Below are 17,039 nucleotides of genomic sequence, written 5' to 3' on the forward strand. Positions count from 1 at the left end.
TTGTAATTGGATGCAGTGGACTGTAACAGTCTTTACCTGAGCCAGTCATTTGCATTGGTTTGATTGACAACAGAGCTATGCAAAGCAGGTCGGGGCTTTATTCCCCGTGTAGGCAGGCAGGATGCACAAACCATGCCTTTTCCATTACCTTTCACTTCCTCGGTAATTAGTATTAAGTCATCACCGCTAAGAAAACGGCACAAATGCAGTTTGCATCAATCATCTGCAGACGCGGCCCGTCCGTGTGGACACTTGAGGTGAGTTATTGAACATAATGGACTCAGAAAATGGTCTGAATCCTTCAGAAGAAGAGTCGATAATCTGAAAAACGGAGAAATTGCAAAGATATGAATCAAATACGGACCACAGCCATCCAAAGTGGCGGCAGTGAGGAAGGATGCAAAAAGCAGGTCTTTCACCTGAACGCTCACTTTCTCACTCATTTGTATTGAGGAAATTATAAACATTTAATTTACATTAGTCATTTTTAACACACGGCTCATTTATCAGAGCATCTCAGGGTATTTGATTGTATTAGACCTCACTTTGTTTCTGCTGTGGCTCCTGTACATTCATGTCCAGGTCCTTAAGAACAACAATCAGACACCGTGTGTCTTTCAGCTCTGCAACCTCTTGATAACCGTTCTTACTATAGTTTTGAAGAATGACCTAACAGTAGTATTTATGTTTCACTGACATTCCTCTCTGTCACCGTAACTTTAGGTCCCTGATTTTGATATAATACCAGGTACAGTCTGAATGTCAGTGTCTCCGAGCAGGGTTTTCCTGAGACGTTTCTTTTTTTTTTGCTTTTTCTCTCTGTGCGTCTATATTGTGTGACTGCTCAGTGTCATGCTGCTCCTCTATCTGCCACTGCTTTTGAAATTGCTTTAAATTCGGTTTGTGTCAATGATTTTCACACACAGCCTGTAGCTCCAGAGCGTTTGGGGTTATGTGAATGAGATAGCGCCAGTAAGTGTTTCCTTGTGGTTTGTAGTCATCTTTCATCCAGAATGAAGAGAAATTTGTGGAGAAATTGCAATTATTTTCCAAAAAGTCAGTGATTTAATTTAAGTTTTAATTGACTGATTGGCTTCGTCCAAGCTGGTATGAATTCTGTGCAGGCAAGAAAACGATTATTCAGAAGAGGAAATCTCAAAGCACAAAGACAATAACATCATCTGCAAGTTAAACTACAAAACATTTATCGCATAAAACATGAAATAATACTTTCGAAGTCAAATCCTGCCCCAGGATGCGAAGTGGGAACACTCAGTGGATCAGGTGAATTCCAACTGTTCAGAGTCTCGATAAATTAAAAAAAAAAAAAAAAAAAAAAAAAAAAAAAACAGAAAAGGTCGAAGTCCTGCGGAAAAGGAATTGAAAGGCTAAAAATATTGGCGTCAGAAATGCGTCAATCAAGCTCAAAGAAGGAAGGGAAAGCGACCAAAAAAAAAAAAAAAAAAATTGCCTCGGCTCTGCTGGATGTGGACACTGTGCACACTGAAATAAAACTGGCTTCATTTGAAAAAAAAAAAAAAGCTACATAAAAATGCCATCACTTTCTCCTGCATTTGCTCTCATAGGCTGCCTTGACTTCCACTCACTTGCAAAATGTGTGAATATGACTGGCTAAACAGCGGGGAGTAGTGCATGTAAATCGGAATATTATTCATATTATTCCGTTCCACCGGCCCGAGTGCGGCGAGCGGTCCTCGCCCATTGTGTTTGCTCTGAGCCGGTCATCTGAGCGGCTTCTCCGGCACCATGTAATGAAAGTTTAAAATGTGCTTAAACGTGGCGCGGCGTGTCGCATTCTGAAGAGCGGGCGCCCACCTCTCCGCTCCTTGTTTACCGTGGCCTGATCCGCTTCGCTCGTTCGTTTAAATGAACTCCGTGTCGAGTGGCGACACAAGGGGCGAGGCAATTTGTCCGAATTTAATCACATTCTAATAAACAACTGCGCTAATCTTATCAAAACTGATAATGTACAAATGGCTTCCTCCGGTGGTCAATCTCCCGGGAAATGGCTCTGTCTTCTCAGACATTCATTTCCACAACCTTTGTCCAGGGCACAGCAAAGTTTTAATTAACGCGGCGGTTTGTTGTCTCCCTACAAATGTCTTTCCAATCATCCCGCCGTCCGGGAACGGTGAGTGTGCGGTTTATTGCACGCATATGCAAAACGCAGCCGCTTCATGTCCGTGTTATATCCGATTTCTAATGATTGACCCGCCGTTTGTTCAATAAATAGTGTTTGACTTGCTAAAGCCCGGGCTCTTTAATCAACTTGACTTAAACTTTCTGCACTAATGATTATATCTTCGCTCAAACATCTGAATTTTACAAACGTGTGAAGAAAAATGCCAATGCATGCTTAGTTTGAGCTGCTAAATCAGCAAAAATGCTTCTTTTTTTGATGTCTGCTTCAAACATCCCACAGTTCCACACAAGTGTTTGAGAAACTGCTACTCCAGCATCAAGTGTAAATTCACAGTATTTAAAACATTTTACTTTTCAGACACTTTTATTACCATTTTCATCAGAAGATATTTCCAAAAGAAAAGCACATTTTGAGTGCGGGCCGTTTTGCTTTGTAAACCTTGAAAGGGAAATATTGAATTCACTGACAAATTCTCTGCGATTGAATTTCTTCCCAGCCTGGCCACAAGGGGGCAGTGTTGTAGTCTGGCCTGATCGAGGCAGGAAGTCCAGGTGCGATCATACTAACAAAACTAACTAAGAAACAATCGATGTCAAAATTTGATGTTATTTAACTGTTGATTTAAAAAAAAAAAAAAAAAAAGTCTCAAGTCATAATGCTGAAGCAAAGCGATACGACTTTTGAGAGATTAACATCTACATACATATCTAGGATTTCTACTTTCAAATTATAGTGCTCTTCCTCTTTTTGGAGACAATTTTAAACACAAATTGGTGGTGAATTGCACCCCTTAGTATAAACTGTTGAATTCCAGAGTAAAATCTGATCTGTTGTCGACACAGTCCGGGGCGTAAGCTTCCGTCTGATTGGTCCAGTGTGTTCAGTCACTTTCTTTTTGGCACTTTTTAAATTACTGACGTTTATCATGTGAACACATTTTTCTTTCACCTCATTATTGTCCAGAACCCAAACTGTTCAGCCTAAGCAGGCGACGCGTTTGAAAGGAGTGGAGGAGCAAAGCCGGCCTATTTACGAGTTCAACTTTTGTGTTTGTGCACTCCGCTAAAGCAGCATGAGGCATTGACATCATTGTAAAAGTCACCTATTCTGCCCCGGATAATGACTGTTCCCGAGGAACAATGATTGGTACAGTTCTGGGCACAGACTTACAGTCATTTTCTGTCCGTTTCCCGCTCTCGGCAACAAATCAGAGACAGGAATTACTCTGCTGGTGTGATTAAAAAGCCTTTAGAGGGACCCGGCGAACACGCCGGCAGAGGTTATCTCATCTCTGGACACTGCCTCTGCTTTTTGTCTCTTTGATTTTTATGACGGCATTTTGACACAAATGATCAAAGAGAGGAGCTAAATAGCTCTGAGTCGGTGCTTTTGAGATCAAAAGGCACCAATAATGTCACATTACAGGTTGCACCGAGGCAGTTTTAGAGCCTGGCCCTCGTGATCAGCCTCTTCACAAAGTATCAGCTCAGCTTGAAGCCAGAGGCACGCGGCGTCGCTGTGATTAGCGGATATGGCCATTAGAAGCATTACTTTCAAATGTGAGTCTCCAAATAGAAATTAACCTGCATACCTGCTGCTCTTTCATCTAATTTAAGCAAAGTCTTTACAGTATCCTAATTGCGGCTGCCACACCGACGTTCACGCCGCCTCGCGAGACGAAATTACTCGCAAAAAAAAAAAAAAAAATACATGAAAATGATTTATCCCATAGAAATGACTTCAGTCTTCAGATTAAAGCTGAAGGATGGTATTATTCCAACTCCTTTAAATAGCCCTCTTTGTTCCAGTGGCGGCAGATGCATGAAAGAAAAAGTGAAGGTTAGTTTTTGATGTTTGATATTTATGGCTTTATCTCACCAGCTGGGGGGGGGGGGGACCTGAGGCAGGAGTTAATTTTCTGTCCACCCGAAACGGGCGGAGGTGCAGCACCGCGGAGCAGAAACGAGCAGCCGGCGGTGATGGATGCACGGTGCAGCAGAGCGTCCCCCAAAATGTGTATTACTGTGTATGTCTGAGGTGCACTGCCACTCCAGAATGACCTCTGCAATACCCACAACTATAAAACGTGATGCATGTGAACACCTTAAATGGCCTAATATTTACAATGTGATATTTTAGAAATGGGTATCTCAGTGTTTCAGCCTACCTTGGATGAGGTTTACGTCCACATACCGGTTATTTTAACTACTTTCCCTCCCATTAAAGCCAGAAAATAAGGAGTTTCTGCAGCTGTGTGGAGGATATTGAAGTGATGACCAATCAGAAATACAAAGAAGTTAAAGTTTAGCAGTTTGGCATCTCGTTTTGTAGAACTTACTCCTGATTGTGAAGGTTTTTCTGCTAATGAGACATTGCAGAATGTAGCAGACTATGGTAACTACGGCCAAAGCAAATCCGGGGCGAGAGAAAGATGCCGCTGTTATTTGGAGGAACAGAACTCAAAGCTGAAAGACATTAACATCGTCTGCATAAAAGTTTATTCAGAAGTCATACTGTAATCGCATTACTCATCAGCATTTTTGTAGACAGGATAAATGGGTCATAAATAAAGCAGTTGGCTAAGTTTGGAATTGATTAGCAATACTCTTGTAATCCCACACACAACTACATAAAAATTACAAACATTAATGGTCATTTCAGCCAACTCAGATGAACTAATGCTCTAAAAGTCATTATTATTGTTCGACGTCAATTCTACTCGTCAATACTCTTTAATAGCTAGCTAACTAGGCAGCTAAACTCCTAAAATCAGGTTATTTGTCTTTGGCATTCTGAAGAAATGCAGTTGTTTTAAGCTTGTTAAACAGTTGCAAAACTTCGTAAAGGAGATGGAGACTGGTTTCTCACTGGGTTATTTACCAGAAAGTGGTCGCTAATGTATGTTTTCGGGGTGAAAGCTGAAGTAAAAACTCTATTTTTACCAGCTAAAATACCAACACAACCAAAGCATCGTCACATTGCAAAGATGTTTAAAGCCCCAGAACATTGGTTAGGCTTCGCTTCTCTCTGCCGGGCGAGACGGGCGTGTTAATGAGGCTCGGCGCTAAATGTGGCGTCAGACGTGGCATCTCAGTGGCATTCATGTGGAAAACTACAAGGTTTTGAAGGATTTGATTCAGGGGAATCATGATAATTAAGATCGGGGTGGAGGTGCACAGCGTTTGATGTTGTGCATAAACTTTAAAATCCCAGAGTGAAGAGTAATTACAAGTTTCCTTTTTGGAGAAGCATCAGCCTTCCTGTTTTGTCTCTGGAGTTGAAGGAATAACCAAACGTCTCCCCGTCTGTAATTTGATCACCTCAGTTTGATTCGCCTCCACGCCTGGATGAAAAGTTGACCTGTATCCTCTCTCGTCATGCTAATGCGGTCAGTTGGATGCTGCGCACACGCCCGAGTGTCGGGAGCGCTCGTCTCAATAACTCGCAGACGAAAATCCCAGTCGCCGTGCGCTGATAACTGCAGAGGGATGTAGCTTAGCCTTATCAGTTCTTGGCTCCGGTGGCACGCTAATCCCACACAATGCTCCACTGTCGTCGCACTGGAAGACACAGAATCGGTTCATTTAGCCAACAAAGGCCTGCCAGTTATTGTGACGTTCCCGTCTCCATCAACACAACAAGTCAGGAGAGACGCTTCAATATACAAACATCACCACCTCGGATGACTTTATCGTAGTTGAAGGAACTTTTTTTTTTTTTTTTCCCTTGAATGAGAGGCGGATTACTGGTTATACTTTTAGGAAGATTAGAGGTGCTGGGTCTCTTTTAGCTCAGTCAGAACTCAGCAGGTTTCAACCAAGCATGCAGCTGATGTGAACCTGTGGAGACAGCCAATGTTGGCTTCTTCTTTTACCTAATTACTGCAGGATTTCCTGTCTCTCACCTGATTTAAACCGTGATGGGCTTTCAGTTCTCATGACCCAAGACGAGAAGATGGGAAGGAAATACAGGGAGGAATCAAAGGAGGGGGAGGGAAAATGGAAATGAATAAATTAATGAATTATAGAACGATAAGAAAGAAAGAGATCGGCCAGAAAGAATAGTAAAATATAGGGCGAAGGAAAGGGAGGATAAGAAATATGAAAGATGACGGCAAAGGGTAAAAACAGAAAAGAAAGATACGGTGTAAAGAAAGATGGAATGAATAGCAAGGACAATTAGGAAAGAATAAGAGAGAGATTGATAGGACGAAAGGATGGAAAAACAGGAAGGACAAAGAAAGATCATGGAAACAAGGATGAAAATATAGAGGTATTGAATAGAAGAATATCGAAGAACAGAAAGAGAAGGACAGAGGAAAAGAACAATAATAGATGGAACGATAGAAAAAGAAAGCTAAGATAGAAGGATGGAGCTGGTAGTTAATAATTAAACATTGAAAGAATGGTTCAAAACAGGGAGGATGATCGAATGGAAAAGAGAAAAAAGAGGAATAAAAAGAAAAAGCGATGTAAGAAGACAAGAATAGGAAGGAAAGGAGAAACGAGAGGGTGGAGGGTTTGAAAGATGGAAAAAAATGGAAGGAAGTGAAATAATACAAAAAAAAGGAATAAAGAAAGAGAAGAGGAAGAAATGAGTCCATATTGGTTCCGGCAGTCATGGCGGATGAGTGGAGGAGTTTACTTTCCCCACCGTTGTGAATACAGTGGAGTCAGCCGAGGCAGTCGTAGCCCGAGAGAACAAATGACCAAATGTGATATAGAGTGTAAAAAAAGGAAAGAAGAAATACATCAAAACAAATTTAAATGCTTTCCCTCGCCTTGGGCCCAGTTTGCCAGATCAAGGCGGCTTAAACATCTCTGTGTTTGAGATTGAGTGAACTCAAATAAGTGTTCTGCTCAGGCTTCCTCAGTCTGTGTGCTAATGTGGGCCAGCGTGGAGGTAAGCGCCAGGGCAACCCCCCCCCCCCCCCCCCCCCCCCCCCACACACACACACACACACACACACACACACACACACACACCTCCCCCAGCCCCCCCAGTCATCTCTCTGCAGCAGGTTCAGGATGGAGGAAACACCAGCAGCTCTCTCCACCAACCCAGGGCTGGGGGAGCGCTTTCTGCAATCATGCTAGGAGAAGCAGCCAGCTGCTTGTTAAATGTGTTTATGCTCTGATGCAATTCCTCTTTAGTTTTCTTAATTGCTAGAGACACTGAACGGAGTACAAACATTGCAATTTTTTTTTTTTTTTTTTTTTTCTCATGCAAATCCCTCACATATTTTAGGCCCAGCTATAAATGCATGGAATGCTTTGCGCGTTTGAAGTGCGGTGCATTAGTAAAACGCCTTCAAGGGCTTAGTCTGGCAAAAGGCAGTATCATCATCCCCAGATCCAAGCTCCAGCTACAAACAGTTTAGTTTCTCTGAAGAATACCCTATTTCCAGAAAGAAAAAAAACAAAACAAAAATGTACCTCGGTCTCTCGTCTCTGCATCTCCGCTGCTGTAAATAAACAGCTAACCAGTGTCGGGCATCAGAAACGACCCAGCTCTGAGGTTTTTTTTTTTTTTTTTTTTTTCCCATTATTATCATGCAGAAATGTGAATCATCGCCATTCTTTATGGAAGTATTTGTAATGTAAATCAAGCATTTAAATGTTGGATCGCGTTTAAGATTCTTCTTGATGGCTTTATGAAAAATAGTCTGAAATGTTGTGGCATCTCCGTGAAATAACTGTAATTTTAGAGATGTGTGTGCAAAGAATAGGATGCATTAAGCTGCACAGTGGCTTTTGTTTTTCAGCCTTGAAGCTGCACAACGTACATTCATAATAAATCACCTCCGGGTTGACGGAGCTTCATTCCTTCATTCCGTCTAAAGTTGAGTAGAATGAAACCAGAGAGCGGCTAAATAATGTTTTCGCGCTTGACGACTTTCTCAGAAATATCCATGTCGAGGCATCATTATGAAAGAAACTATAATTGTAATAAATAGGGTGCGTTAAACTGCACAATGGGGTTTGTTTATTCACCAGCCTTGAAGCTGTAGCACATGCATTCATAACAACCACATTATTGCTTAAAAATGGACAATTATGCGTGGTAAGGAGCAATCTTCCTTGGTGTTGCATTGTGCTCTTAGCAGTTTATGTAATAATTGGACAGTCACAGAAATTGCTGTGAAGGATGTTTTTATTTTTTTTGTTGTGGTGGGCACACTGTTGGAGACAGTGCTGACCTTAATTCAGTGTGTTCTCGGTTTGCTTTTTTGTTTTTTTTGTTTTTTGTTGAGAATTTCATATCACAGCAGTTTGAATTGAGGGACCAGAGTGGGAGCTCCAGTGGGGCTTAACAGGATCTTATAAACAGTGGTGCTGGCGTAGATGTCTCACACAGCACATTCAGCTGGAGCCTGAGCTTCATATCGCTTTGTCTCACTGCCAGGCCCGACTCGGTGCTAAAGCTGCTCACATTCATTTGTGAAGAATGCATCTCGTCAGTGGCGAGGGAGGGAGGGGGAGAGTGGGCGAGGGAGGGAGGGAGGGAGGGGGCGATTGCCACTGGGTCATTTGCTTGGGAAGGCGTTGATCTGCAAGTACTAATGATAGGAAGGGAGAAAAGAATGATAGGGTGGACGCATGAAAAGAAAAGGGGCCGTTTGAAGGAAGTAGGACAGGAAAATGGGGAGGATGGGAAAAATATGACGGGGGAGGAGGACAAACCAGAAACAAGGGAGGCATTTGAAGTGAAGATGAAAATGAAAGATGGGAGGAAAGACCTGATGGAGAGATTGGAATGAAAAGAGAAATGAAGAAAATATTGAAGGAAAACATAAAGGGGAAAGATGGCAGGGAAGGGACAGAAGGGAAATAAAGAATGGGATCAAGGGAATGAGGGAATGAAGATACGTAGGAACGAAAGGGGAATTGGGAATGAAAGATGAAAAGGAGCAAACAATGGAAAGAAGAGATAAGCTTGAAGGTGGAAGAATCAGAAAAAAGTGATATAAACAAAGGAATGTGGGGTAGAAGGAAAACTGTATGGGAGGAAGGCAAGATGGAGGCTAAAATGAGAGGAAAATAAAAACAAGGAAGTGTTTAACGGATTAATGGGGACGTGGCGATGAAAGCATTGTATTGAGGAGGGCCAAACACACACACACGAGCTGTCAGAGCCCTGAAGGTGACTCCCGAAACGCCACCGTCCAGTATTTCTTGGGCGTTGGCGACTTCACTCCCCACAAATGAATGACGGTACAGGGATGATCTCACTTGAGAGCTTTCAGTTCCTGTCACATTTACGGCACATTAGAGGGACGTGCAGTCTGCTCGCTAGCAGCCGGTCTATTTGGCAGACGGACATAAAAGATGAGAGCGTGGAACATTTCCTTGTTGCCTCGGCGGAGTCGCCGGGTCCACGTTCCACATTTCCAGCTGAATGTATCTCCCTGCCTCTCTCCAACTATCTGTGTCTGTCTGAGTTTGAGAAATCACGTGACCCGGCAGACAATAGAGAGGCACTCTTGCACTGTGGAGAGGTTAGTCAGGGGTTTTTGTGTTGTTGAGAACAGGGGGGGTTGGGGTGGGGGGGGGTATCTGAGCTGTGAATGGGATCATTGAATCGGAGGTAATTTTGGGCCCCGGTGTAGGGCATTAGTCCGACAGGCCATTCTGCTGACATGCCTCTCTTTTTTTAACCCCCAACCCCCAGTGCTGCATCGGCATTTCTGTCCAATTCAGACCTTCATTGTTCGGCCTATGACGACATGTGTGACAGGGCGTGGCAGCCCGGCTCCCTTCTTTCTTCTTCTTCTTTTTTTTTAACCCCTCTACCTCGGGGAGCTCATACATCTAGATATAGATAAGTCGTAGCAGTGCAGCGCTACACATTTCTTTGCTTTTATAAGCCACCAGAGTCTGTCTGATAAATGAATAGACACATGCAGGATGTTCCCCATTCATTATCATTGGGAATGGCTGTGCCTGCTGGGAGTTTGTGTAGCGATTGCTGTGGGGCCCGACGGCTGGAGGGCCTCTCAGAGGAGCCCTGATGGCCAGGATTCAGGCGGCGTTAAAGAGCTGAAGCTCACAACAATAAGGGGCTTAAAAAGCTCACACTGAGTGTTCCCAACTGCAATAATACCACTGTTACTCAAAATTAGTGATCACAGTTACTAGTTACTTTTTGTTTCAAAACCAAAGCTGCTTTCTCAGTTACTCCAAATAAAAGTGCTCTTTAATCTGGATGTGAGCGCCGAACCCTGTTTTTCTTTCAGGATTTATGAGGATGATTTACGTCTCTTGTAAACAGGAGTTTGTTAAATAGTAACAGAGTCACTTGGAAATATTAATTTCTGATAATGCTGTTGCTAAGTGAGCCAGACGGGGGAAAAAAGAGGCTCCAGAGGAAAATCTCTCATTAACTAAGCGACGGACAGTTAGATTCCTTCAGTGACGGCTGAAACTTGAGGAACGTAGCAACTTGATAGCTGCCTTAAAAAATATCTGACGGAAACGATCAGTCTAGACGGGCATCTGTTCTTCATTAATTGTCTTCTTTTTAAGGTCAGACAAGTCGATGTTACATTAGCGGCGCCCTGTCGCTGCTTATCGACGATGTATATCTGACTGGGGGGGCGGAAACTGGCCGCAGCCGCAGAACTGAGGCCCGCCAGACTGCAGAGGCCGACAAAATATCCAACAATTAGTTTTAATTATTAATGGGTGCTAACCAGGCTCGCACCTGAATGCATCGTTTTTCTTTTAACTGCATCTAATTTAAATGGTTGATAATGAGTTTTTTTTTTTTTTTTCATTTTTTGCCCCCTCAATCAATCTGCCGTAAAATGACTTCAATAATTTTTCAGTCATAAAGCTTCTTCAACCGATTAATCAACATCTTATTTGAAGCTTGGCTGAATGGCTTTATATCGCATTCCCGATGCCAGCGTTTAAGTGAGAGCAGAGGGACTGAGACTTCACCCCAACGGCGGACGTGGCGAGGCTTCACTCTATGAACTGTCTTCTGCTTTATTGTGAGTTCCTTTGACAGACCCTGGCTTTGTATTCTGCCGCCGTCTCCGGTATCTGCTGACTTTGGACGGCTGGTGATTGCCTGAAGGCTTTGAGTTTACAGGCACCTGGCTTTAAGGGTGAAACCTGCAGAGAGAAAAGGTCATCTATCTGATGTCTGGTTCAAAGAGGGGAAAAAAAACTAATTGGTCAAGGATAATTGAACAGAGAAACCAGGGGGGAGACGAGCAGTATAAATTGCATTCAGGGATAGAAAGACAGACATTGTCCTCTTCGTTATTGGAACTGCTGGCTGTCGTGTTATGACAGATCCGTTTGCTGTTGAGAAGTATTTGGATGCAAGCAGAAGTCTGTGGTGACACAAACGAGATCAGGTGGACATGCGACAAATTTGAGCAGTGTGCCGACAACGTGAATCAACACTCACTTTTACATCAATGACATGAAGTCTGAGATTTCAGATTTTTTGTTCCAAATAGTTGTTTTTTGTAGTTTATCAAATGAAATAGAAAGTTAGTTAAAAAGTGTGAAATTTACAGCTGTCGTCACGAGGAGATTTCTGAACAGTGAAGGCCTTCAAGTGCTTTTGGGAGGTACTTTTTCCTGGACCCCCACCCAAAAAAAAAAAAAAAAATCCTGGTCAGCTCCATCTCCTCCCAAAGCCCAGAGGAACTCGGTGATGCTCCGTGGACCGCGGTGGGTCCCCGAGGAACCGGCACGGAGGAGGATTAGGTACCGAGCTTCAAGGCTTTTTGTTAAGCAATTCCACATGTGCTTTAATAATTCAACACGGCATCAACAGAGCCTCCACACAAACGCTGTACGGGAGCGTTGTGATCTCGGCGGCCTGGAGGAATTTTTATCCCCCACTTTATGCCTTTTTCTGTGTGTAGAGGCGGGACGGCATATCCACACGAAAGGTTTGCACAATAAAGGTGTTGAGGTGTGTGGGTGCGGGGCTGTGCTGTACTGCCACTCACTTGTAACAGGAACCGATGTTGTAGCGCAGCCACCGGGGCACCTGTGGGACCGGAGCCCCCGCCTCCTCGCGGGCCACCTGTCGGCCGCGCACACGCTCCAGTTTCGGTGTGTGTTTTCGGCTGCTTATGAAATAAACATCACGCTCGCTTACATCTGCCTCTCATGCAAGCCGAGGTGGATCGTAGTCAGGGAGGCGTCTGCGTGTGTCATGGGGGACAAAGCTAGCATGCAATGGCCTGAGCTGGAAATCCGGGAATAAGACGAGACTTATCCCGCCGAGCTGAACACTTTTGTAGCCCTCATGTGATCCTGATCGTGCCTCACACACAGCCGAGTGCCCACACAAGCCTCATTTACTCCTCAGTTCTTAATGTCCTGTTTTGGGTTCCACGTTTTGTCTTTAATACCCCTTAAGGGGCAAACTTCCCCCTTGTTTTGTTTTTTTTTTTTTTTCCCCTCCATCCCACTATCTTTCTCCTCCACTGCACCTGTTTTGAGCAATACCTTTGGGGCACAGCTTGATGTGAATAATGTATGAGCCAGAATCAGAAAACCTTTGTGGACCTTCTACTCGGCTGCCTGTCTCCCTCCTGCTTTGTCTGTACCCCTCAGTTTTTCTATACGTATATATCCATACGGGCACTGAAGGACTTCAATTATGCAACATAAAGTTTAACTCTCAAAAGAAGTCACAAAACTATTCCCATCAAGTTTTTTTTTTTTTTTTTTCAAAGTTTGAAAAACAGTGACCTCCGCTTGTCTGGGTTGGACTTTCTTACCGGGACAGTCCAGAAGCACGAGTTTGAGGTCATGTTATTAAAATCATCCTGTAATTGAATTATAGGCCATTACTGCAAGCTACACGTTGACTTTCCCGGTAAAGAGTTGAGAGCCGTCAGTTGCTGCCGGTGTATTTTTGAAGCTCAAGTTCTCCTTCTTTGTCTCCCACAGTGCGGTTCCTCAGCTGTGGCCGAGGCGGCGAGCTTCTGTTCGAGTGCAGCAACCCGTCCGACTTCCGGATAGAAGCCGATGGCAGCGTTTACGCCGCCAAGACCCTGCGGCGCACCGCGCTCCCGGCGTCGCCTCTGCTCATCACGGCCCGTGACGCCGCCACTCAGCAGCAGTGGGTGACTCAAGCCGTGCTGACATCCTCCAACCAACAGGTGAGTTCACCTCCGAACACCCTCCAGCTGATGCTGCCGCCGCCTCAGAACAAGGTGGAACGACCCGCTATGCCCTCGGATGGCTCATCACATTCGCAGACGACTCGCTCTTTACACCACAGCAGGTGTTCTCGGAGACTGGATGGATGCTCGCAAATTAAAACTTAATGTGTCGATTTAGCAGGCGCACAAACATATACTCAACATGGTCAGTGGATAGCGGGAGCAGATGCAGAATAGCTTGCCATAAAGCCGATCTCGCCGAGAAGTTATTGCCTTATCATCCAAAAACGGGAGGGGGGACGCACCTCTGTCAGCGCTTTGGAAGATGGGAAGCATCTGCCCGAGCGGCTCGACCGCATGTGTTTCACAGTCGGCTGCAATTAGCCGGAATAGCAGCGCGGTCTTATGTCAACATCGGATCAGGATCAGAGGAAAGTGCAGAAATAAGGGAGTGAAAGCAGAGCATGTAATAACTGTTAGGATTTCAAACAGGAAATGAAAAGAAGCTCTGCAGGCCGTGTTGTTGTACAAGTTTCAGCTTCCACTAAAGATCGGATTAAGTTATCCTACTAAAGTCGATGTTATCTGCTGCTTCAACCTCACATGAGTCTTTAACTCTTGTTTTAATAACATTCGTAACACCCTCATGTATGGAGCACCTTTAAAAACAAAGTTCACAGACAAAAAAAAAGCATAAGCAACGTGTAACATTCAAATAAAATACCAACAAGTAACTGATAAAAAAAAAAAAATCAAGTTTTGAAAACAGTTTAAAATGGCAAAAATATTTGTAAAAACAAGAGGAGGAAAAAATTAAGTCCAAGAATGCAGACAACAAAAATTGAAAAAATAAATAAAATAGTGTTGTAGAGTCAAAAATATATAATAAATCAAGAGTAAAAATAAACAATGAAAATGTTAAATTAAAAACTTATCAGTAAAAAAATTAATATTTAAAAATGTTTTTAAAAAATCATTATCACTGAAAGGAAAGCGAGAGCAAATAAGCTCAGAATAAAATGAGAAATGAGTGAAATTGTCTAAAAATAATCCAATGGAATTAATTTGAATGAAATCAAATAAAATAAAACTCTTATCTGAGCATACATTTGTGTTTGATAGGTGGAAAAAAAAACCCCTTTTAGTAAAAGCATGGTTCATTTTCCCACCCACTCTTTCTGCAGGGTGAAAAGTTCACATGTTAGCAACTGCTAGCATCATAGCTGAGTAGCTTCTCTGTTAAAACCAACCATTTACAAGGATCTTTTCTCTTCTAAAGAAGAAAAATGTGCAGCCGATGAGCAGCGTGTTGTTGTTTTTCCTAACGTTAACTCTGACAGTTATGTGTGGCGAGCGTCGGCGCTGCAGGCGCAGTGGTCTGCTCGCACCAAATTAAACTTAGTGGGTAATGATTCCAAGGCGTTTCCAAAACACGCCGTTAGCCGCTGACAGTCATTTACCATTGGGACTCCTGCAGGTATATGTGATTTTAATGATCCCATTCTTCACCGTTGTCAGGTGGTCAAAGGTAAATATAAGGAACAGTGCTGGTGTGTTTGCGGAGCGCAGATAAGTATGTATTTAAAGTCACAATCTCACACGGGCTGGACGTGAAGTTGTATTATCTGGAGCTGCGATCCGATCTGTATCTGTTGCCCTAAATTGACGGTAATGAAATCAGGGATTGACTTTCCCGTATCTTCCATGTTTATGAGGTCACGAGCGGTTATCGTCCCCCAGAACAATTATTGTCATGAATCATCATGCATCTGTTAATCACATCAACGATTAAATATCTTCTTCTGTTTTTCATTATTAGCGGCATGAATGCTGCAGCCGCTGAGAAACATTTTAATCAATGACAAGCAAACGGCGTCCTCGTTACCGGGAGCGCTTCCGTGCCCGCCATCGCTGCCGCTACCGCCACCGTCGGAGGTTCTGGATGTGTCGCAGTCGGTCCTATGAGATTCTGACGCTACTCACATACACACTCACTCACACACACACACACACACACACCATCACTCAGGCTAAAGCTCTCCTGGACTCGGAAGTGGTGGGAAGATGGAGAGCGTCGGGTGGGCGCGGACCTCCAGCGCGCCGCAGATAGATCCTCATAGCCCACCGCGCCATCCATCACTCCCGACGCAAGTCGCGAATAATTACCGCTCCGGCTCGCGCCCGTTTTAATAGGGTAATAGATATTTCTGAGGCGTGCTCCTTCACTATCTGTCCACACGCCTCTCTCTGCATTTTCAAAGCAGAATAATCGGATTTCAAACATGATTAGTGGGACGTCTGCGACAGCTCCCCAGATGTTAGAGGAGACGGGATGGTGGGATGTGGGTCGTGCTACGAGGTGAGGAAGCGGTAATTAATTCCTCATGTCAGGCACTTCTGATATTTAGCAAATTCATTGTGATATCGACATTCACGACACACGCGATCACCAAAAAGCGATCAGTTCCATGATGTTTGTGCTTCTGAACGCTGCACTGCAGAGGTTAAGTTGCCCAGTATTGTAAAAAGATCATGGGTAATCGTTACAGGTTAGCTGTAGCCAGCTTGAACATAGTGACATAGACAGCATCATCGTCTATGTATATATCCCATCTATCGTCCTGCTCAGCAGCTGTCGCCTGCTCACCCAATGTCGTGCAATGACAGTCCTGAACTCGCGACTGGCTGTGCAGCAGTAACCTTTATTTTGAGTCATGTCAAGATACTCGAGACTATCAATTCTCGCAGGTTGAACACATTTCATGCAGCCTTACTTTGTGGCATTTCGCCTGTTTACCTTCCAAGTAATCCAGAATAATCTCAGATAACAGAGGGAACCGCACTCGGAGGCACGCCGCAGCTTTGTTCAAATCCAGGCTATCATTTATTGACATTGGCACATTTTACATATTGTTTTTCTGTTTCCCTTCCTGCCTCGTTTTGTTGAAGGTTATTTTAAGTTTCTCTGGCACTACTTCAGTCTCCTCGGTCTCTGGAGCTGCTGAGGCAATTTGAGCCATCTGTGTGTTTAGTGTCTGGCTTTCAGGTACCATCCTCCTTTGTTTCAAACCTCATTCATTACAGCCGAGGGAGGATGGCAGATCCATTATGGAAGCCGGTCTATCTGTGTGGGTGCATTTTATCAGGACATAAGAAGAGGTCTGCCATTTCAACTCAAACCGGCGCTGGAGGTGCGCGCCTGCCGCGGCAGCGATACCGACGAGTCTGAAGGCTCATCATCACATGTAGTGCTGTTTATATTTCAAGCTACAAAGCCAGTCGCAGTAGAACGGAGCGTTTGATCGAACATGCATTGGAAAACTGGTATTGACTGACATTTGGAGAAGCTTGTAGAAAATACCAGTGTTTCCTTTTACTCCACTGTAGCCTCCTTTGTTAGTAACGTGTCAGTGAACATCGCTCTGAATGCCTTTGGGTGTTTTTTTTTTTTTTTGCAGTAAGGTCACAGTTTCATTCTTAAATGTTTCTGTGGTTTGTTAATGCTAACATGTGATTGACCAGACTGTATTTTAGCACCAAGCTTGAACAGTTACTCCTGTAAGCGAATGCATGTGTAAATATTTGATGTGTACACACTGTTAATGAGCTACTTCTTTAGGTGGTGGGGGTTAGACTGAAGTTAATGTCTCTCCAATTGGTGAATACTAGATTTAGCATGCTGACATGCTAGCATCTATGCTAACAAGCTGTTTAAAGGGTCAGTATTTTGAATAT

General features: G+C 43.7%; 1 protein-coding gene across 1 annotated transcript in view; it reads left to right on the plus strand.

Annotated features, from left to right (window-relative positions):
- Nucleotides 1–17,039, plus strand: part of cdh2 (cadherin 2, type 1, N-cadherin (neuronal)) — an 80,973-nt gene that overhangs the window by 39,022 nt on the left and 24,912 nt on the right. Inside the window, exon 3 of the mRNA XM_030115289.1 lies at nt 13,090–13,301. Within this exon, the coding sequence (XP_029971149.1) occupies nt 13,090–13,301 (212 nt within the window). The remainder of the gene's footprint in view (nt 1–13,089; nt 13,302–17,039) is intronic.

Source organism: Salarias fasciatus, chromosome 18 (assembly GCF_902148845.1).
Source record: "Salarias fasciatus chromosome 18, fSalaFa1.1, whole genome shotgun sequence".
Lineage (NCBI taxonomy): Eukaryota > Metazoa > Chordata > Actinopteri > Blenniiformes > Blenniidae > Salarias > Salarias fasciatus.